The sequence below is a fragment of the Sander lucioperca genome, chromosome 10, assembly GCF_008315115.2.
Source record: "Sander lucioperca isolate FBNREF2018 chromosome 10, SLUC_FBN_1.2, whole genome shotgun sequence".
Taxonomy (NCBI): Eukaryota; Metazoa; Chordata; class Actinopteri; order Perciformes; family Percidae; genus Sander; species Sander lucioperca.
Window position 1 is genome coordinate 12,604,613 of NC_050182.1, and position 22,018 is coordinate 12,626,630.

Consider the following 22,018-nt stretch of genomic DNA (forward strand, 5'->3'; position numbering starts at 1 on the left):
ATTACCAAGCAAAGTGTAAAGCAGTTGTCTTCTTTTTGACCGGCTACATTAAAATGCTGTTTAAACTGTGAAATGCATCAATAATTGTAATCATATAGTAGGTACACGAACACGAGACTCAGAGAGTGGCCATTCAGCATATATCTTATTGATGTACAATGTTGGCTTCTGTAGCCTACTTTATACATAGACTTTTACTTCTAATCGAGTACATTGTGGCAGGTTCTTTAAGGGTTAGGAGCTTATGTTAACTAAAAAGTCAAACATTTAAAATGTCCATGTTGGATTGTAGTCTGTGTTATCTAACAACAATCATTTTAATTTATTAATACACATACAAAGTTTTGGCTACTTTGGAAATGCTTTTCCCACTTGTCACTTGAATCGGACGATATTCTGACGGCCTGGGCGTCAGATTTGCGTTGTGAGTTGTAATGTTAACACTAGACAGAATGGATGAGCCCAGTGAGCCATGTAGTCCACTACCTATCAAATTAACCTATACCTCAGAAAGTCAGAATCAGAATCAGAATCAGAATCAGAAATACTTTAATAATCCCAGGGGGAAATTATTTTTGTTACCACTCCAGGTATACAAACAACATATACAAACAACATATATTATCCAGACTTTTAACATATATAATAAAAACAAATATACAGTAATAATAAATAAAATATGAAATGTACAGTGTTAATGTTAATGTGCAAATAGTGCAATAGAAAGAGAACATGATTGTCTATGTTGAGATGATTATAGTGCAATAAAAAGAGAAGTGAATTGTCTATGTTTGAGATGAGATTATTACAGAGAGGGGGTGTGTGACTCTCTGAGGGAGGTGTTGTAGAGTTTAATGACCACAGGCAGGAACGACTTCCTGTGGCGCTCTGTGGTGCATCTGGGTGAGAGGAGTCTTCTGCTGAAGGTGCTCCTCTGCTGGGCCAGTGTGTCGTAGAGAGGGTGTGAGACATTATCCAAGATGGACTGAAGCCTGGACAGCATCCTCCTCTCAGCCACGGTCGTCAGTGTGTCCAGCTCCTCCCCCACGACATCACCAGCCCTCCTGATAGGTCCAGCATTATATTTCCATGTACCCAGTGCATGATACACATACTAATTATAAAATATGCCAAAAGTAAGCCCCTGTGACTCACACGATAATTGCTGGAGACGATTATCGACCCACATCATCCACTCCAGCTGTGCGTAAAAGCCCCTGTGCAGAAAGGGAGCTCTGTGACCCAATGGCGCATCATCAGGGAAGGCGCGCTGTTGTTCTCTCTTTCAGCATCTAAAATAATCCAGCAGAAAGGTGTAGACATACCTGCACACAAATATTTATTAATAGCTGTAATCCAGACGAAAAGCAGTCATATTTTGCTTTTTACGCAGACACATTTAAGGGGGATTACGCACGGTGTACAATGATGGAGCTCGTTAAACTTGTTCTAATAGTTGTGCTGCTTCTGACAACTGTTCTCTCTCAAGAAACGGATGTTGACAACTGGAGAGAAGACATCGAAGAGGTAAGACTTATTAAACGTATTTGTGAATGTATTAGAATAAGAAAAACAACTATTTCATCTACCGTTTCCCAAAATATTTTGGGATTGAAAAAGTCTTTACTCACTGAAACATAAAATAACTTGAGATAGTAGGTAAGTAAGAGGATTTCTTTGACTCGATTGCAGCTGGAATTATACAGAAATGAGAGCTAATCTAACAACATTTAATCTCTGTTTTTACATTATTTCTGTATAACAAGGACACATGGCCAAACTCTGATGTAATTCAAGATATGTTTATGAGAATGACCAGAAAACCAGGACCACGTCAATATTTCGGACTAATGGGGAAGAAAGACTCCGGTAAGGAAATTAGCACAAATGTATACTGCTTTATGTTAAAGACTGCTGCGTTCAGGTCTGATTTAATTTCTTTTCTCCAAACAGCAAAAACGCAGACAGCACGTAAACGCAAGTATTATCCTTTGCCTCTGCTTTCTTCTAAATCAGTTCTGGACATAAAAAAAAAAGTGACACTGCAGATTTTTAACAGATGTTTTAATTCCCAGGGCATAGATTTCACACCTTTGTGGGTCTGATGGGTAAAAGGAGCTTTGAGGATCAGGGTGTGATACTTCCAACAGTGACACTGAAGGGCAATTTGGGTGAAAATCTGCGTGGTAACCGCTGACGTCATCCCTGTAGGAGACCAGTGAGCTGCACAGAAGATTGAGGATCTGCGATTATTTTCTTACTTTGTTTAATTTCAGACTGACATGTTTTTCTTGTATTTGGTCTGCCATTGTTTCATTAAAATGTCACATTTAACAGCCGAGTTTAACACAGTTGTCAATGCTGAGAACCTTTTAGGCAAACAGCGCCATCTAGTGTTCAAATAAAATGGACAACAGTCTGAAAATGTTGAATGTATGACTAAAATAAAGTTAACAGTAATATTTAAATAACAAGTTTCATGTAAAAAAAAAGAAAGAAAAAGAAGTATCATCACCTAACCAAAAATTGTCCACAACAGTTTTCATAATAAACCCATCTCACTCCTCAATATCATCACAGGTTTATTAAGTGACTTTGTACAATACAAATGAAAAATGAAAAATACAGAGATGGAGTACATAGCCAAAGCAAAATGCGGTGTTGACTCTTTATTTCCCACAGACCGTTCCCGCAGAGCGATTGAAATATTGTTTTTCCTTAAAGCGTCCATGGATCACTGTTACCACTGTTACATGTGGAAGTGGGTTACAGTGGACGTTGCTCTCAAGTCTCTGAGGATGTTCTAAACATACAAAAGAAGTTATCACTTCAGCTGGCTCGGTATATATAAAAAATAAACTAAAGTGAAATATAACACTTATGACATTATAAATGGTGGTCCATGGCTAGTTGAAATAGCTAAACACAGAAGAAAAAGAAAGCGTTACATTTCAGAAAAAAAAGCTTTAGCCATTTTTTATTTTCTTTTTTTAAATCTATAAAAAGGCCCAAGGTGCATTTTATTGTTTTTCTTGGTTTCAGGTTTTTCTGTTGACACCGTTTCATTTCACACTGATGGAAGGGGGGGGTTTAAAGGTTTACACTCAAAACAAAAAGGATTAGTTAATGCCTTGTCCTCTTCTTACTTTAATACACAAAAGAAGATCAGGTTAATGTTCATATTCGGTTACATTTCTCCTGTAAACAAATAAAATTCACCACAACTTGATTGTACAACAGTCGGATATGATTCATGGGTAGTTTTATTTTGTCTGTGCTCTCCATAAAACTGTACACATCAGTCATTTAAAAAGCAACCTTGGGGTGAAATAAAAGAGCAGCAGGTGGGGGGGGGGGGGGGCCAGTATTCAGTTATAACAACAATAATAATAATATTAATAATAATAATAACATCAATAATAACAATTAAAATAATATGGGTTTGGCCTTTTCTGAAATGGAGTTATGTTTTTATAAACTGATGTTGAGTCCTGACTGAGGCAGCGAGGGGGCTCTGTGGTGGCGGATCTGACCATATGTTCAGACCCCCCCTCCACCTCCTCACATACCCATAATACCCCCAGTACCCCCTCTAGTGGCTGGGAGCAGACAGAGCAGGGACAGGAGACGAGGAGGGGTGGGAGGAAGGGAGAAGAGGGGGAGAAGGAGAGAGAAGAGGAGGTGGGAGGGGGATGTCAGTGCCACACACTGGTGTCCTGACCGGCAACGTTGGCAAACATAATAACAACTCGAGTCTGGGTGGTCCTGCCGACTGTCTTTTAAAAGATCTTGCCTTTCTTTTTGTTTTTCTCCAGAGTCCTGCAGGAGAGGAGACACACACATGCAGGATAATCAGTATAAATATACTTCAAACTACACTTCGGCTCTTTTAATTTGAGATCTACCTGTAGCAAATACATACATCACTTTGTGAGATATGTCTACAGGAAAGAAGATATTAAAAAGCCTGATGCATTTATATGCCGTACACTTAAGCATAACTTGTCTATAGAAGTGGTTTCCCATGTTTTTGGCTTTGGGCAATGTGTACGTGTGATTAATTAACACCAGTTCATTATGTCCATGGGTTTTGACCAGGTTGATTTAAGATTTATTTTCTTTCTTCCCATGGGAGATTTCTGAATTTGTGTTTTTGTCTGTGCTTTCCTCGGACTGGTTTCAGGTGCGTGAGCTCAGGGGGAAACCCTCGAATCAAAATCTCATACAGTCATAATGAGGCAGATCAGCTGAGTTTACAAGAGTTATAACTAAGGGTGTTTTTTTGTCATAAATTTGAACATTGACTGTTCTTGATACAGGAACGGCCTTTAAGCACGCTCATTTCATCTCATTCACACTTTAAGAGCCACACGTCCAGAGTCGCTGGATTTTGTTTTCCCTACAGCATAGACAAAAAATGCGTCATTACATTTTAGCAGGGGACTGACAGCGACATAACCAATCACACTATGACAGACGCTCCACTTAGCACCAATTGCAATGTTTAATTTTAAATGAATGTAGCCTACTGGCAGTCTAGCACACGTGGGTGCTCAGTATTTTCGGCGCCTGTGGCTGAATGTATCACAGTGCAGAGTGCCGTTTCAATGGACAGTTTTTCAGACCTCCGGAATAGCAGGGCGGAGCTCCTGCACTAAGGGAACCGCCAATTGTCCATTTTTGATGCAGAACAAATCCATTTCATTCCATTCTCTTTGTTTTAAACACTGTACTCTTGCTGCCCTTTCATTTTTAAACAGATATGTTTTACACAATTTTATTGTAAATTTCTGTTTATATATTAATGAGTCTTGACTTTTGCATTACTTGATTTTTTTCCTCTTACTTTGTTTGTTGTGACCGTTGTGCACCAAAATACCAAAGCAAATTCCTCTTATGTGAAAACCTACTTGGCAATAAACGCGTTTCTTCAGATGGCCACAAGGGGGCACCAATCCATTACTGCTCACTATTTACCCTCCACTGGAATTGAAGGTGTCAGTCCCACATGATGTAGGAGCTTAAATGCTTGGGTTTGTTAAAGTTGACAGCAGAACCATGAAAAGTGTGACAGTGAGTGTCAGTTGTACCTGGAGGCCTCCATTTTCTGCTGCTCCAGGCGCTGCTGGGACTCCCAGTTTGCCCTCTCCTCCTCGAACACACGCCTCTTCTCCTCCAGCTCCTTGTGCTGAGCCTCCAGGTTCTTCTTCATTTGCTCATGACGCCGCTGAAGCTACACAGAGACAGACAGGACAGAGGAGGACGTCACTACTTTGTATTTTAAAGCACTGTCCCGCATGCAGTCAAAAAAAAAAAACTGAACACAGACCGCAAAACACGTGAACTACAGAGCTTTTTACACAATACAAAACCCTCTTCGGTTATAGAAGAAGACGACGGCATACTTTGATAATACCCAAGGGGAAATTTGCACACTTGGTTGTTATTACACATTACACTCAATGCAAAGAGAAGCTTTTAAACAGATAATACTGTAACAGTGTCAAAAAGAAACCAAAGAGCCTCGTTGTGTTGTAATATTTAACCAAACAACAAATTTAAGTTGAACAAAACCGGAAAGAGAAATGTACAGCTGATTTAACAAAAGACAAAAATGGGAAAATGCATAGAGAAATAACACTTTAAGTCATGATGATATTCATGAGAAGGTCAACTTAATGGTTGATTCATTAGTTAGGTTGAAGGTTTAGCTCCTTCAATGTTTCATTTCATCGGCAGAGTAGATTTGGTCAGATGTGTAATGGCTTTTCTATGCACAAAAACCAAACGTTATCGTGGCCGGGTTAGCTCAGTTGGTAGAGCAGGCGCACAAATATAGAGGTTTACTCCTTGGCGCAGCGGCCGCGGGTTCGACTCTGCGGCCCTTTGCTGCATGTCATTCCCCCTCTCTCTTCCCCCTTTCATGTCTTCATCTGTCCTATGAAAATAAAGGCCTAAAATGGCCGAAAGAATAATCTTTAAAAAAAAACGTTATCGGTCTGTGAATCAATCAAATCCGCACTGCTTTTACACTCTTCATGTAGCATTGTTATACAACAGTGGAAGTCCTGACTGGACAGGAGTCAGCCAGCATGATGTAAACTTATGTGTAGTAGCAATGTTCCACATAATGCCAAAACCCTAATGTATGTTCTAGGGATCGATCGATACTGTTTTTTCAAGGACAATACCGATACCGATCATTAGTAGTTAGTGAAACCGATAACCGATAGGCATTTACAGCGAAATAGTAGCCGAGCCAGAGTAGCGCACTTTTTAATTCATTAACTTGATTGGTTTTCAGGAAAATAAAACGCTGATACAGATAATCTGCAAACTGCCAAAAAACGGCCCGATAATCTGCCCTGTACATCCCTAATATATTCCTATTTTCCTGATTCAAATATGTTTTGTAATCAATAAGCTGAAGTGTAGGGCTGCATGATATGAGGAAAATATGTGATATGCGATAACATTGTTGAAGATAACATTATTACTTGCAATAAATAAACAGATATTAAAGTGCACTCAGTTCTGCATTTCTTCTACTTTCAGTATTCTGCTAAAATATAACAAATTACTTTAATTTAATTACTTTAAAACAAATCAAAAGGAAATCATTTCCAACATGTATTAATTGAACAAATTGAACATTGAAATGACTATAAAAGACATGACATGAAAGGATAACAGTTACATTTTAAAGTGCAGTTTTCGACTGATATTTTCTTTCAACTAACAAAAAAAAAAATCTGAGTGTCCTTCACGATATGTTGCAGCCTTTCGCGATGTGTATATTGCGATAACGATAAAAAAAAACTATATGTTGTGCAGCCCTACTGAAGTGCATTTTTTTTTTTTTTGGGTTGCAATAATCTACACAGAAATAATAAAAAAAATATGTCAGTGGTTCCATCAAAAACAGAACATCCACTTACACAAATCAATTTCATAAGAGCTCAGTCGCACTTCTAACTGCTGAAACACGTCAGCACAAGAGGAAGGAAGCAGCTCAGACAGAGATGAGTAACCTCATAAGGACATCAACTGCAGCATTTATTTAACCAGGCGTGTGTGTGTGTGTGTGTGTGTGTGTTACCTCTGCTTCAGAGTCTTTGAGCTTCTGCACTTTTTCCTTGACTTTCATCTCAAACACCTGCTCCATCTCCATCTCCATCTTCTTCATCTTAGTCACATGCTCTCGCCTTTCCTCCTCCATCTGGGCCAGGGGACTCCTGCACGAGGAGAGATGGAGCGCACACACCAACACACACACATTTTAGAGCAGCACTACAGAGCATCACAGGCCTCGCCGTACTCATCGGTTTGCTTATACATTGTGAACAGTAATGTCATCCGTTATTAGCGTTGTCACAATTAGAATTTTAATCGAACAATATGACTGTTCAAAACTGAATTGAATTAACTTAATTTAGTGTTAAACTCAAGTCTTGGACTCAATTTGTTCTGCAAACAGAAGTCTTTATTTTAGCATTTCCTCTCCTCTTGAATGCGTTTGCATGCAGATTAGAAAACTGATAAAGGTGATAAAGAGAAAAGGAGCATGAGGAGCATGTTTTACTTTCACCTGCTTTCACTCAACAGCTGAAAGTAAAATATGCGGCGTTTTCTCTTCAAGAGCTGACAGACGGACGGACAACAAACCAACTGAAATCTGGGCAGAAGATTGTTATATTTCTATACAAATCCCAGATTATATCGTGACAGCATTAGCCCTCATTTCTCAAAAATAATACAGCATATCGGGTTGCAGGAGGGAAATGGAGCGAGAGGTAAAGTTTTTAGGAAAGACGGGGATCCAACAAGGCTGTGACAGGAACAGGAACCAACCACGAGGCTTTTCTGGGAGGCAGAAGGACCCAAAAGGTAATGCAAGGAACCTGTGAACACTGACTGTTAGTGCAGGTGGTGGGTTGAATGTTAGTAAAGCTCATCAGGATGTTTGATTGCAGTGTTAGTGTACAGAGACCCGTCATGAAGTATGAGGAGAGGTTATGGATGTCCGTTACGTCAATCCACCACGAGTAAAAGGCTTGTCAAGATGAGTGCCCCTTTAAGTAATGAAATTCAGTTAATGTCGTGCATCTCATAATCACTCTTAACCCCTCCATACAGCTCATGTACAGGTCTGTGTTATTACTCCAAGCAGGGCTAACAGCAGCAGCAGGTGGAAGCAGCGATGAATACACCAGTGGAAAGAATAAAAGGCTTTGTTGTTGGGGGGGGAAAAAAATGAAGGCATCACATTCATTAACTGTCAAACTACATTCATAAGTGTAGCAATTCACAGTTGTTCTCCCGCTGTTCCTGGAAATATGTACTGACAGGGGGAAGGGGGAGGGAGGGGGGGGAGAGAGGGAGGGGCGGCAGACCTAAGTCAACAGGGAGGAAAGAAAACACCCAAATGCAGCCAACAGAGGAGAGTAGATGAAGAATACAGACATACACAAGGGTTTCAAAAATAAGTGAAAAAAATGACCACTTACATTCCTTCAACTGTGTCAAGTCTAAAAAACAAAAACACATACAACCAAAACACACACACACACGCGCAGAAACACACACACACACACACACACACACACACACACACACACACACACACACACACACACACACACACACACACAGCATGCAATAATGAGGTCATGCACTAAAATGAAACTGCAGTCTCTTAGACGTGTTCTGTGATTTCAGCTACTTTTTCACTGCAAATGTGGAAGAAAAAAAAAAAAAAAAAAAGAAAGCTTGGAAAAAATAATGTGGGCCATGTGAGCTAGGTGTCAAATACATTAGCAGAGTTGGTCAAATGTTGAGCTGTGTGTTAGCATCAGCGCCTCTGTTCAGCTGTAGAGCTAGAATTTTTGCTTAGTGAGTTAGCCATTTGCTTGTGTCTACATGAATGAGAAAGCAGCGTGGTGCTTTGAATGAGAACTTATGAAAATCAGTGGCATGGTTTTATGCAAAGTAGTGCAGTGAGAGGCTACGACAAAAAGCACAATGATTGAGTGTTTGTCAAACATCACAAACGGAGAACGAATCGGCGATGAATGAACTCCCCTAAGTTAGAGACTTTTCCGGTTAGCAGAAACCTAAATAAATTTGGATAGGAGTAAATAATGAGACAACAACTCAGCCATCTGCAATCACTTTTTAAAGGCCCAAGCTTTATCGGGGTTTCTGCAGGTGCAGAAAGTTCAATTTAATATTTTTGGGGCTTTTTTATTACCACATAGAACGCAATTTCATATCCGTTTCTCGATCATACAGGCCAAAGCATGAAATGACCTATAATATATAAAAAAATTTTTCTCAGTATTTCCCAGTAGTATATAACAATAATTCCCAATTATTTAAGTTACATTAATGTGACCTGGACCTGAATTAGGAGCATAAAGTGGATGGATTCATTATTTTTAAGTTAATTTAAGTTTTTGCTAAAACTGACACTTGCCAATAATTACACAATGAGCTTCCTAGCTACTGTAGCCAGCAGTTGTGGCAGTCTTTGGTACAGGTCTAATGGTGCTGACTGGAACACCCCCAAAAAAAGGATTTAAACGGCCTTCTGCTTGAACAATCCACTGCCGAAACAATAGCACTTTTAGTTCAAAAGTGCGTAATGCCTCCCAACAGCCAACAATCAGTAACTTCCATTACTGACTATGGTAGGCACGAGAAAATATTTTGAAAGTCTTTTGTAAATTAAATGTAAGGCTTTTTTGAGGAAACTGAATTCAATGATTTATAGGACCTGCAGAAACCCTGTTTACCAAACGTACCCCACATCGTTTAACACGTGCAACTGAGAAACATTAGGCCAATTTAAAGCCAACAAAACTTACTATATCAAACGTACTACATGGAATGAAAGGCTAGTCCCAAACACATCCTGCAACATCTGCAACTGTTTAAATACATTCTATTCAGCAATGAAGAAGTGACATCTTAAATGCGGTACAATGACTATTCGGATGCAGATGTTTGATGACCACTGGACCCGTCAAAACTCCTGTTAAGAGAAAACCTGCCCTCTGCAGCAACTATTTAGCAGCATTTATTTGGTGTTACACTAATCTGCCAAACTTTAATAGGCTTGTAAACAGTCTAAATTAACTGAAGACTGAGTCATGTAACCAGCAATTCAGAGTTCCTGTTATATTCTACACACTCTTAAGTTGCAGGTAAAAATAAAAATAAATAAGGCAGGCAGACGTTGGATAAGATTATTTAAGAAGTGAACCTATCCTGCCTGCCTAGTGTACTTTGTCCAGGACTTACTTTGTGCACAGTTGACCTTTAACCCGGTTGTTGTCCACTCCGTTGTAGGTGACAGCAGCCAGCTTCCTGCTGCGGTAGTTTTCATAGTGGACGTTGTTTGTCACGTCCTTCAGGTCCTGCATGTGAGTTCTGGGCAGGGACGACAAATCAATTTATCTCTGGATAACTTTTCACATGCTCTTTCCAGCTACAACGCTATCCAAGTTAAACAATAACTGATATTCATTTATCCTTTTGTACAAAAAAAAGCACTTATATTATCAGAAACCACTTTAACAGTCTTTACTGAGCCTCTGCTTATTAACTGCCTAGTTGATTGAAGCGTTTTATAACTAGAAACCATGCAGGTTCCTTATCCCCTTTGGTTTTTTTCAGTACCTGATGAGCATATCCCTGAGGATGGTGAAGTCACAGTGGTCTCCGTTTTCAACTAGAAGAGAAGAACGAGAAGTCAGTGAATATGTGAACTGTTTGTACCTAGCCACGCAGGGCAACATTGGGAACATGACTAATATTCAGTTCCCGTTTTCAGAAATGCTGTCCTGCCATGATGCTTAGATATTTACACAAGAACCTTTCTTACATGTTTGATATGTACACAACATTCTTATCCCTATTGTATATTTGATGTGACACATTTTTACGCCAAAATTAATTTGGATGAATCACTTATTTCCAAATTTATTTGTTTCCCACTGTGGTAATATTTAAGTAACTAAACATTCATACCTTCTGCCACCCCCCAGGGGTATTGTCTCCCTCTGACCCTCTTGCTGTTCACCTCAATGATGGTGTTGCTTCCCACTACAGCCAGCGGCAACTTGTCCTGGCAAAGCAACAGTACGTGGCGTTATTAATACAAGTGTTTGAGTGTCTGGATGTGTAGCAAACTAGTACACTTGTGTAATAGGACGTGTTTGGTGACATAAAATACCTTTATCTTCTTCACCAGCCTGTTCTCTTCTTCGTCATCAGTCTCAGGGAACTCGTAGATCTTGATTTTGTGCTCTTGGATTTCCCGCATGATCTAGCAGGAAAAGAGAAGATCTTTTAGCAACTTCTGGCAGAGCTAATGGGAAACGGCTGAACAAAACGGGCCCAACCTTCGTCTAATGTTGAGCCAGGAAAAACGGTTTCATTTCAGTGAAGAGAAATCAAATGGTTTCAGTTAGTTACACAAAATGATAATATGAATTTGTACGACATTCTGCCTTGACACACTCAAAAAGGCACATTTTTGTGGTCACACGCTCTCCATACTCCACTGAGAAATGTTGATTGAGTTTCAGCCTACCTTGATGTTGAAGATGCCTTTTTTTTTTTTTTTTTAGTTTGTTCATAATTTAAATCAATTCAAACTCAACTCTAAGTTAGTATGACTGGTTAAAAGATGTTGACGTCTACCAACTATGCGTGTAATAAAAGTACAACACATCACACAAAAAGAACATTGCAACTGTTTGCAATGCTACTTCTTAAAGTGCCCATATTATGAAAAAAATCACTTTTTCTGGGATTTGGGGTGTTATGTTGTGTCTCTGGTGCTTCCACACACATACAAACTTTGAAAAAAATCCACCCATGCTGTTTAGAGTGAGATAAGGTTTGTGAATATGTCCTGCCTTCAGTCTCTGGGTGAGCTGTTCAAAATCAGCACGGCTTGTGACGTCACAAGCCGAAATGAGCAGGCTAACCGCAACCATTAGCTCGTTAGCATGCTAACGCTAATGCTAACGCTAGCATGCTACCTCGTTCTCAATAGCAAAGCACTGCTACAACACACACAAGTTCACCATAATCTACAAAAGAACTACTTACATGTGCGCCCTCATTTAGAAGTCTCCCAGCTAATCCTGCCTTGTAACTGACCAAAGTTGTAGAAACAGCCTTTCTTTTACTGTCTATGGAGCTAGCTAGCTGACATGATCTACATCTGAGCTACTGCGCATGTGCAGTGCAATCAAAGATAGTACAGAAGAAGGAGAAGAAAAGAGGTCTCACTCTGTAGCTAAAACAGAGACCAGCTGAAAAGAGGATCTGCAGCAGTGAGAGAGAGCACTGCAGTACAACAAAAATATGGTGTTTTTTGAAAATTAAACCATGTAAACCTATTCTGGTACAACCTTAAAATACAATTATGAACCTGAAAATGAGCATAATATGGCTGCTTTAAAGGAACTACTTTCTTTGTGTTTATATGTATGTTTAATTTACAGAAAACCTTTAACACAGTGCAGCACTTTGTGGTACAAACAGCTGTCACACCAAAGAGGATCTACTTTATTTGGAGTTGCTTCGCAATGCACATTTTTCCACCATCATACCGATGACCAAAGTTTAAAACAGAACGCTCTCGGATACCTTTTCTGCAGTAGTATGCAGCTGTGGAAACCACTGACCTGTTTCTTGAACTGTTGGCATTCCTCGGGGGTGAGGGTGTCTGCTTTGGCGATCAGCGGGATGACATTGACTTTCTCATGCAACCGCTTCATGAACTCAATGTCCAAGGGCTTCAGTCTGCATATGGAGATAAAGAGACAGCTTTACATTGTTGTTTAACTGGATACGGCAAGAAGTGTTAAATCATTTTTAAATCACTCTGTACCTTGAACTTATTATTGATATCTTACATTTTCCAGCCTGTCTAGCAAACCTAAGAACAAAACAATCAATCAAACTGTGGTGGAGTTTACTCCATCGTCATTATAGGAGTAAATGGGATATTTTGGGAATGACTGGCTTTATATTTCCATTTGATCATGTTTTTTTGCTTCCTTAGACAACACAAAGATGAGTGGAGCTGTACCAAATATAGAAAAGTATTCGTGTCGCAAGACTGATCTGTTGTAATGTCTAAGAAAATGACCCGTGTAGTCATGAGAAAGCGTCGCTATTCTTGGCTGTTTTTTTTAAACTGAATAAATCATATTTGACATTAATGAATTATTGAGTTATAGCTTTGCCTTTGCATTTTGTTAGAAAATAAAATGTAATCTTCATTTGATTCCTGAGGGCACAGTGGAAATATCCCTCTGAGTCAAAAATCTGCCCTGAAACACCATCTGATGCGGTTAGTTTTGTGAGTGGGATGTCTGTCACGTCGCAATACACAGCACCGGTGGTGCACTGACACTCTTAAGAAAACCTGAACAACTGTTTGTATCTCAAAGAAGAGCAACAATAAAAACTATTTCACTGGTTCTCAATTTATCAGATTAAAAAATGTACCGCCGATAGCATCATTAACAGGTGACACAAGTGATGCCTTTGCATTCACGATGGGTATGTTAAACCTTTATAATAAAGCAAACAACAAATGACAGCTGGTCTATGGAGCAGTCACATAGAGTACACATCAGTAGGGCTGCAACCAACGATTATTTTCATAGTCGATTAATCTGTTGATTATTTTTTCGATTAATCGATTAGTTGTTTGATCTATAATAATGTCAAAACATGGTGAAAAATGTGGATCAGTGTTTCCCAAAGCCTAAGATGACGTCCTCAAATGTCTTGTTTTGTCCAAAACTCAAAGATATTCAGTTTACTGTCACAGAGGAGAGAAGAAACTAGAAGATATTCACATTTAAGAAGTTGGAGTCAGAGAAATCTTATTTTTTTAATAACAAAATGACTCAAATAGTTGGCGATTAATTTAATAGTTGACAACTAATCGATTAATCGTTGCACCTCTACACATTAGCATGCCCTTTGTGGTAGTACACATAAAAAAAAAACATCATAACACTACACAGAAATATGAGCAGACTGACTCAAACAGTTCATTGCTAAATGCTGGCTGACATCAATATTTCATAGCTGTTTTGTATCAGCAATATCTAAGTCAATAGAACACACTAAATTATGTATGAATTGCAATATAAACCAGCCCTGAAGGTCTGGAGTTTTTACTGCTTTGAGCCTACACAAACTGACAGGAAGAATGTGCTTCCTTCAAGCTACAATGCAGAAAACCCCAAAACAGCAACGTCAGTGTGATTCAGCACCCATCAGGCTACGCAAAACACATCCCGGTCCAATCTCTTTACTGAGAATAAACCAATATCAACTCCAAAACAAGCACATTTCCCAAATTGTCTTATACAAATAGGATGACATATTTTGTGAGAGAACGAGCAATGTACAGTATATGTAAAATACCAACAAACAATCAAATAGAAACAAGACAGTATTTCATAATATTCGGGCTGCAACTAACGATTATTATCAATTAATTTGTCAATTGTGTTTCTTGATCATTTGTTTGGTCTACAAAATGCCAGAAAATAGTGACAAATGTCTATCACAAGATTCCAGAAACCTAAGGTGACATCTTCAAATTGTCCCAACAGTCCAGAACGCAACAATATTTACTTTGTAACGATATAAAATGGAGAAAATGAAAAAATCTGTACAAATGATAAGACGGAACTAGACAATGTACAGCATTTTTGCTTGAAAAATAACTAATTGTTTCAGCTCTACATACTGATACAATGTCAGAAAACTCCTCTCATACTTAAGCTCAACAACAGCTTGGGGAAGGCCATGTTTCTTCCTTAATGAGTCCTCGAACCTTAAGAGAAAACCAGTCACCAGAGTTGGGCTGAGAGTTCAATGTTCAGATTGTCTCTCAGTGTTGGGGGTCATTGTGCTGCTGTGTGAGAGCAGTCAGCTGTTGTTATGAGGGGAAGCTCTATGTGTGTGCGTGAGGACATACGCTGTCCATCCTCAAGGCTAAAGCACTGCTTGTGTGGGTACAGAGGACAGGCTTGTACAAACAAAATCTCTAAGAGGACAGACAGACAGAGGAAGGAGGGAAACAAACACAAGGAGAGGGTAGCACATAGGATTCTTCATTGTTTACAGAAAGTCACGGTCAACAGCTTTAAGGACATGTGAGCACACGGTGGATATTTGCATATACACAAATATGGAGGGAGGCTCCACACAGCAGACGCAAACACAACACTATTCTGCCCTACAACGGCAAACAGCATACACTCATTTTGTGTATATATATATATTTTTTTTTTTTTAAAAAGTCAAGAGCCTTAGCTAGGGGCAGCCTTTCATATTGGCATACATTAACCCATACATGCATTTGAATGTGTTATCGACCAAATGCCATCAACAGCTGTTTTTTTTTTTTTTTTTTCAGGGCAGGAAATAACCTCTGAAGTTTCTCAATTTCACTACTCCTACACTTTCTGCACTTCAACTGAATTGTGCATTACACAATTCATGTACACTTCTTAAAAGAAAGACAAGATGAGCACATCTGGGTGGTCAACTAACTACAGACAATCTGGGGGCTTGTGAATAATAAACATTACAGTTAAATTCCACACAGTCATCTCTTTAGGAAACATTTGGCGATCAGTATCATCAGCTGGGCATTTTGCCAGCGTCCCCCCCCCCCCCACAGGTTTTAACCCTTATTTTGCAAAACTGCAAGCTGACGCAGTCTCACATTATCATTTACAGCAATGGCCTGCAGGAGTAGTTGTAGGAGAAACAGAGTAAGACACATTTGCTGCACACACTCAGGAGCAGCCTGGCACGACCACAACTTCATGCTGTTGGCCACCAAGCTGTTCCAGAAGCAGTAGGGAGGTTCAGCGCCTCGCTGAAAATGCCAAAGGAGGAAGAGGAAGAGCTTTATTGACTGCCCTTCCCGGATTATTTCAGACTGCACAGGGATCTGAGCCAGCAACCCTCATTTCCAGTTACAAACCTGCTTCTCTGACCTTTGGGGCATTCTTGACCTCTCATTTCCCTCCTTATACAATTTTTTACTCATTTCCTCTCACTGTTCCCCCATTCACTTCCAACGTTTTCCTTTCTCCATACCTATGTATTCCTTACTTCCAACCCCTTGTGATGAAAGAGCTTGATTCTTACTGGATGAGCCCATACTAACAACATGGGTGGCGTGGCGTGGTCTGAATAAAAGCATCCAGAATAAAAAAAAAAAAAAGTATATTAATTGACCTATGAATTTGTCTCCCAGACTCACCCATGTCCCGAGGGGGCAATGAAGTACAGGCAACAGTGGATTCGGCTGTCAGGCATCTGTCGTCTGTTCACCCGGGATTCTGAGTTCAGGTAGTCTTCAAACTTGCTGTCTATGTGGTCGATGACTGGCTGCCAGCTGCATAATACAAATGACAGCTTCAGTTAAAAAAAAAAAAGAAATCCCAACAAAGACCCAGAAATACCCCTTTAGGAATATTAAAGAGTAGCTTTGACATTTGAAGGATTCTAAATAAAGGAACATTGTCTGTGCTGAGCTGAAGCTGTGGTGATCCTTACCAGTTGCTGTTGTCGACAGCATCTCCGAACCCTGGGGTGTCGACTATTGTGAGCAGCAGCTGGACGCCGCCTTCCTTTATTAAAACTTTGGACTGCTCCACCTAGCACAGGAGAAAAAAATGAAGGGCACATTGTGTTTACTTTTGCCACAAACTGTGCCTTTGAAACCAAACGGTGTAATTAAATAGTAAAAACGAAAACACAATATGAAAGGAGGACTGTGAAATCATTATGACTTGAAGGTAAGCAACACAGATCATATATTTCACATAGAAAACACTTGAAGCTAGCAGCATGTAGCAACATGCCATGTCAAACTGTGCTATTAGCTAACTATGCTGAGAAGCCAGAAAAGCACACAAGCATCTGGAGATAGCAATGCTGTCAGTCAGGAGCCAGACAGATAAAGAGCAGCACTTGAGGCACTCAAAATCCAGGACAAGGTTGTGTAATTAGGGAAGACTGAGATAAAGGCATTCATTGCAGGAGCTGACAGCGAGGCCGCCTTGTTTAAACCATCATGAGAAAATAAGGTATTACTGCATGTCTTAAAGAGTCAATCAGACCTCATCACAAAAATACAAATCAATCTAAAAGTAACAGAGACTTTTCTCACCAAACCCCATAATTCTCTTCTCCTTACACTGAAGACGCATTTTTACTCTCTTGCTTTTAATTCCCTTTAATTCCTTTTTTTTTTTTAAGATTCAGAGCTATGAACTGAACTCAACTTTTTGTATTTGCAAATTTTGTTCCATTGTTGTTTTATTCTGTTACATTATTTGACTTTACCTTTGCCTAACTATATTCATGGAACCTTGCACACTTGATTATGTATCTTTAAGGCATGCTGTTTCTGCCTTCCCTGCTCTACCTGTAAAGCACTTTGGGTCAACTGTTGTTTGTTTAAATGGGCTATACAAATAAAATGACTTGACTTGATTTAAATGTTTACTAGCAAGCCGTTTAATGTTACTGTATTCATCTTAGAAGACATTATGGCAGGTAACTACTACTATTATTTAGGTACACATTTATTGCATTAACACAGATGTGCTATGAGACAGTACAGAATTGGTACTTGTTGGTTCTGTTTGTTCAGCCCTGGCCACATTTTCAAATAAAAACGTCAAAAGATGGTTTGGATAGCTGCCAAAGCTGATGGTGTGTTGGAGAATCTTACCAGCCACAGCCACAAAGTGTAACAGCATACCAATGCCATTATCAACTCGGGTATTTGGTCTACTAAGTGCTTAGTTATTTAAAAACAAACTGTGGCAATTTCACCTCCATGTATCGGTTTATTTTTTTTGCCCCAGCACACACTAACACTGCAGATGTGTTTTTAACACCCTGTGCAACACCTCAGCTCAAAAATAATATTTATTTTTCGAAATGTACCTGTACAGTCTTTTTAATTCGATGTGAAGGTCCAGGATACTCTGTTGAATACAGGTCTGTTAGGAACAGAGAGTTGATCAGCGTGGATTTGCCCAACCCTGACTCACCTGGAAAAAAGCAAAGGAAGGGAGATTAAAATCAGAATGTATTTTAGGAACAGTGGGACTTGTGTTCTTCATGTTACGATTAGAAAGTTGACCAGACTGAAAAGCATAGCATTACTTTGAATAAAATATTGAAAATGCATAGTACATAAACCCAACCGCCTGTACTATATCCACACAAAGAGCACTGTTGACAGCCTAAAGACAATCAAAGGCCATGTGTCTGTCCGGGAATGAGACTGACATTTGCCCAAGACATTAATCCATTTGGGTTAACAGTTAAAAGGCTAAGGAAACAACACAGACAATGGCTCTTGTTATGTGCAGCTGACTGGCTGTGTGGTCTGTGAGGCTTCTCAAGCTTGGTTGGCCATTGTGTGCCCAGTTCCCAAGTTCCCAATGAAAAGAGTCATTAGTGGAAACGACCACGAACACTGCTTGCCTTAGCAGATAACCACAAGTCAATATTTAACGAGCCAACATTTACACCAGCGCTACAGTCCAGACATAGCATTTGTTTGTTGAACATTTTATGCATGGCATGTAACTATGTGCTATGGGTATGTGCTTGTTAAATTTACTGCAATGTGAAGTGATGACAGGGCTGTGAAATGAGCTGCTCTGCAATCTGTGAACTGAACAGGTTGTTGGGTCATGTGTTTCGTGAGGCATGGGCAGACGTGCCAGTCACTGCTGGTTATACCAGTCCCATCTCTCTCCTTCCCTTCCTCCTTTCCTCTCTCACACCACACTGATGACGCATTGCGTTGCACGACAGTGACACGTGGGCTCACAGCCAAGGATAGCTAAATATTGTGTGTGTGTGTTTGTGTCCATGCAAGAGGGTGATACCATAAAAACAATGGCAAACATTTAACTACCAACAAGCCCAGAGGACCTCCTTTACTTTCCTCGTTGCTAGATGCGATGCCATGTGCATCTTTTCTGAAATTATTCCCAAAATCCAGCAGCTTTTACAGAGGACACTGCAGAAAATAGGCGCAAGTAAAATCCAAGTGTCTTGTTATGCGGCTGTAAGCACCAAATAATAAACTGCACACCAACATGTAACTGACATGTATCAGCAGCACTGTAAGCAAAAAGCCTGTAGAAGCGAAGTGTTGTCGAAATGCAATGGCAGATGCGCTATTCTTAGAGGCATGCTGGGTAAATTCTCTCGGCCCCACCACAGGAAATGGTTGTGACCTGAGGAAACATTTTCCCTCCAAACAGGGACTGATCAGCCGAGGAGGATCTTGGCTCAGAGTCAACCACCACATCCAGGCATTTTAAAAGAATGTCTCCATTTTTGATTGGCTGAGTGCAGCTCTAGATAAATCAATCCCAAATGTTTCCGTTCTGGGAGACAGTGTCAAGGACCTGACATCGAGATTAAGTCGAACAGCAGCGATGCAATGGTCCCCTCTTCTCCGACTCAGCAATTAACACTTCAAAGCTGGGGCCATGTCCCTTGTGTATAAATATGACACACAATCTCTCTTTCTCAAAAAAAAAAAAAAAAAAAAAAAACACAGTAAAGGACTTTAAAATGCCAACCACAATAAATACAATGAAATTATTTATATAAAACAAGAACAAACAGAGGGCCGAGCAGTGTGTGTTCTTACCGACAACCATCAGGGTGAACTCAAAGCCCCTTTTGACAGACTTCCTGTACACTTGGTTGGGGAGGCTTGCAAAGCCAACATATCCTTCCAGATTCTTTTGCTGCTGTAAGACAGTAAAGAAATACACATATTAAATCCCCCAAATACTGGGCAGTTATTTCATTTATTTAAAGTATAGAGATCATTTCAAAACTTACTGTTTGTACTGCTGTTTTGTGTAGATCAATGTAATGTGGTTCCAATGTGCAGGGAAAGCCAGCGTTTCCAGGGTCAGAAAGCAAAGGGAGAGCACACAAAAAACAAAAAAGCAACAGAGAATCAATCTCAGGTCATCTGACAAACCATTCTAGCTCCAGAATCACTTTCCCAAGCTGAGAAGCCTGAGGGAAAATGATTTATGATCTGGGCTACTAACAACACAGACAGTTTGATACATATTCCACTCCACTTGCTCCTTTTAATGTCAGTAGCACCATACAGCAAGGCCCATTCACGGTCACAGCTTTTTTTTGTGTGCCTTTGGCTAGGAGAGGATTTCTGCCTTTTACTCTGGAGCATCTCCTGCCAACCAACAGCAGCCCACATATCTTCTGTGTGACGCTTTGACTTCATATGCTCATTTGCCTACAGGATGTGCACTTTAATCTCAGCAGCATCCTACTGCTTTAGTTTACGAATCATTTTTTAATCGGATTTTGCAAAGAGATTAAGTAGCAGACCATCCCCAAGCATATTTAATTACTATGTACTTACTTACGATGTAATAAAACGTGAGATTCATTCAGATGTGATTTTAAAAATGACAGCTGTCTTTTTTTCTTTCCAGTGATGTCTGACAGGTCCGCTAAAGGAAGTGGTGACAGGTGGAGAACTAGGTACCAGTTTGCTTGAGCAGATTTTAAAAGTGTTTCAGTTTAAGGGAAACACACGCTACAGTATTCTGACTTCACAGTCTGAAGCCAGTGCATTTAAAAAAAAGTCAAACATCAACTCTGAGGTACTAGATCCACTGTAATCCAGATTAGATGGCAGCAATGCCCTCCTTATGCCTTAACGTGACACATCTTCCAGCTTTGGCTTTGTTTGCCTAACAATCCAATCATGGCTGTTTAATCAAATTATCATCAATGATCACACACACTAGCTAATGCAGCCCCCATCTAGGGCACACAAACGACAGAAAGTGGTCGTTCTCCCCGTTTAAAGAAGCATTTTGAATAGACACACGTCTATCTAACGTTACATTAACTGTATTTTGCATAATGTGGGACTGTTTAACGTTATTTCACGTATACAAAACAAAAAAAACAGCTAAATACAGAGCCACTACAGCTCTCATGCAGCAACGTTAGTTAGCATTTACGTGAGCTGTTTAATCCAACATACGACACCAAGTTAGCTAATTAACGTTAGTCTAATTGCTAGAGATTGTGGACAAGCTTTAGAAGTTAACAATTGAATGCCACTCTAACATGTGTGTTAACGTAGCTTCTTATGTTAGCTCATAACACACACAGAAACGTTTACTTAAATACTTTGCTAAAGCGCTAAAGGCAGGAAATGACTCTCCCGTTAGGTTATGCAGCCTGCTAGCAAAAGCCCAGGCTAACAACTAGCTGGCTAGTTAGCAACCCATCCCAGTGGAGGCGGACGACTGGGCGTTGGTTGCTCAGACAACTGCAGAAGCTAAAAAGCGGCATGGCCAAATTTTCTAAAAGCGAATCCTATCACACACAGATAATCACAGGTGTAGTTTACAACGCGGGTTTATGAGTAAATCGTTACAGAATCTAACTGCAGCAGGCTCACCCATAACGTTGACGCTCCCTGCCGCCTCAAAACCGATCATTCACAAGCCGACATTCCCCTTCTCACTGCTTTTGCCTGAGCTACGCACTATGAGTTACGCAGCGCCTGCCGTGCTCAACGAACCTACGCCGAAAGGCAGACGTAAATTGTACGTGAATTACAAAGGGAGGAACGTTTCAGTCTCGCGATAATATGTAATTCCTTTGAGTCTTGATGTGTTCTCGCGATAACGGGCAAAAAAGTTTTCTTTTTTTTTTATGTGGAACATCATTTTTTTTTTTACATGCTAAACTATTTAAAACTCACATTCTGTCACCACGATCATACTGTTTAATTAAAAAAAATATTAAATGATGACGGGGTCTGATTTGTCCACGTAGCATCAGTTTAATAAGTCAATTCAAGAGTCAATTACTTATTTGCTGATCATAAGTGGCAGTTATTTTACAGTATGTGTGA

The 22,018-nt window shown here is 39.8% G+C and overlaps 2 protein-coding genes across 6 annotated transcripts; one reads left to right on the forward strand and one right to left on the reverse strand.

Moving 5' to 3' along the window:
- The first annotated feature begins 1,077 nt into the window (after positions 1-1,077).
- LOC116035996 (protachykinin-like) lies at positions 1,078-2,849 on the forward strand. Its single transcript, XM_031279404.2, has 4 exons — positions 1,078-1,527; positions 1,767-1,869; positions 1,954-1,977; positions 2,076-2,849. Exons 1-4 carry the CDS (start codon positions 1,426-1,428, stop codon positions 2,195-2,197), a joined length of 351 nt encoding a protein of 116 aa, XP_031135264.1. The 5' UTR covers positions 1,078-1,425; the 3' UTR covers positions 2,198-2,849.
- Positions 2,570-21,736, reverse strand: sept7b (septin 7b). Of its 5 annotated transcripts, none has more exons than XM_031279399.2 (15): positions 21,560-21,736; positions 19,948-19,958; positions 19,751-19,853; positions 18,019-18,125; positions 16,618-16,718; positions 16,322-16,456; positions 12,702-12,819; positions 11,237-11,329; positions 11,032-11,128; positions 10,681-10,732; positions 10,303-10,431; positions 8,508-8,528; positions 7,100-7,235; positions 5,091-5,233; positions 2,570-3,819 (listed from the first exon to the last, which is right to left on the reverse strand). In XM_031279399.2, the coding sequence occupies exons 1-15, from the start codon at positions 21,597-21,599 to the stop codon at positions 3,780-3,782; spliced, it is 1,326 nt and encodes a 441-aa protein (XP_031135259.1). In that variant the 5' UTR covers positions 21,600-21,736; the 3' UTR covers positions 2,570-3,779. The 5 variants fall into 5 exon arrangements, with proteins under 5 accessions (XP_031135259.1, XP_031135261.1, XP_031135260.1 ...); XM_031279401.2 differs by having other exon boundaries at positions 19,751-19,850; positions 21,560-21,685; XM_031279400.2 differs by having other exon boundaries at positions 19,948-19,955; positions 21,560-21,659.
- Between the last annotated feature and the right edge of the window lie 282 nt (positions 21,737-22,018).

Bases quoted from the DNA above. Each gene is read 5' to 3' on its own strand.
- LOC116035996 (XM_031279404.2), top strand. From the start codon at position 1,426: ATGATGGAGCTCGTTAAACTTGTTCTAATAGTTGTGCTGCTTCTGACA. The intron at 1,528-1,766 runs GTAAGACTTATT...CTGTATAACAAG, and splicing joins GGAGAGAAGACATCGAAGAG to GACACATGGCCAAACTCTGA. The intron at 1,978-2,075 runs GCAAGTATTATC...TTTAATTCCCAG, and splicing joins AACGCAGACAGCACGTAAAC to GGCATAGATTTCACACCTTT.
- sept7b (XM_031279399.2), bottom strand. From the start codon at position 21,599: ATGATCGGTTTTGAGGCGGCAGGGAGCGTCAACGTTATGG. The intron at 18,126-19,750 runs GTAAGAACACAC...GCTTTTTTCCAG, and splicing joins GTTCACCCTGATGGTTGTCG to GTGAGTCAGGGTTGGGCAAA. The intron at 7,236-8,507 runs GTAAGTGGTCAT...CTCCTCGTGCAG, and splicing joins CTTGACACAGTTGAAGGAAT to GAGTCCCCTGGCCCAGATGG.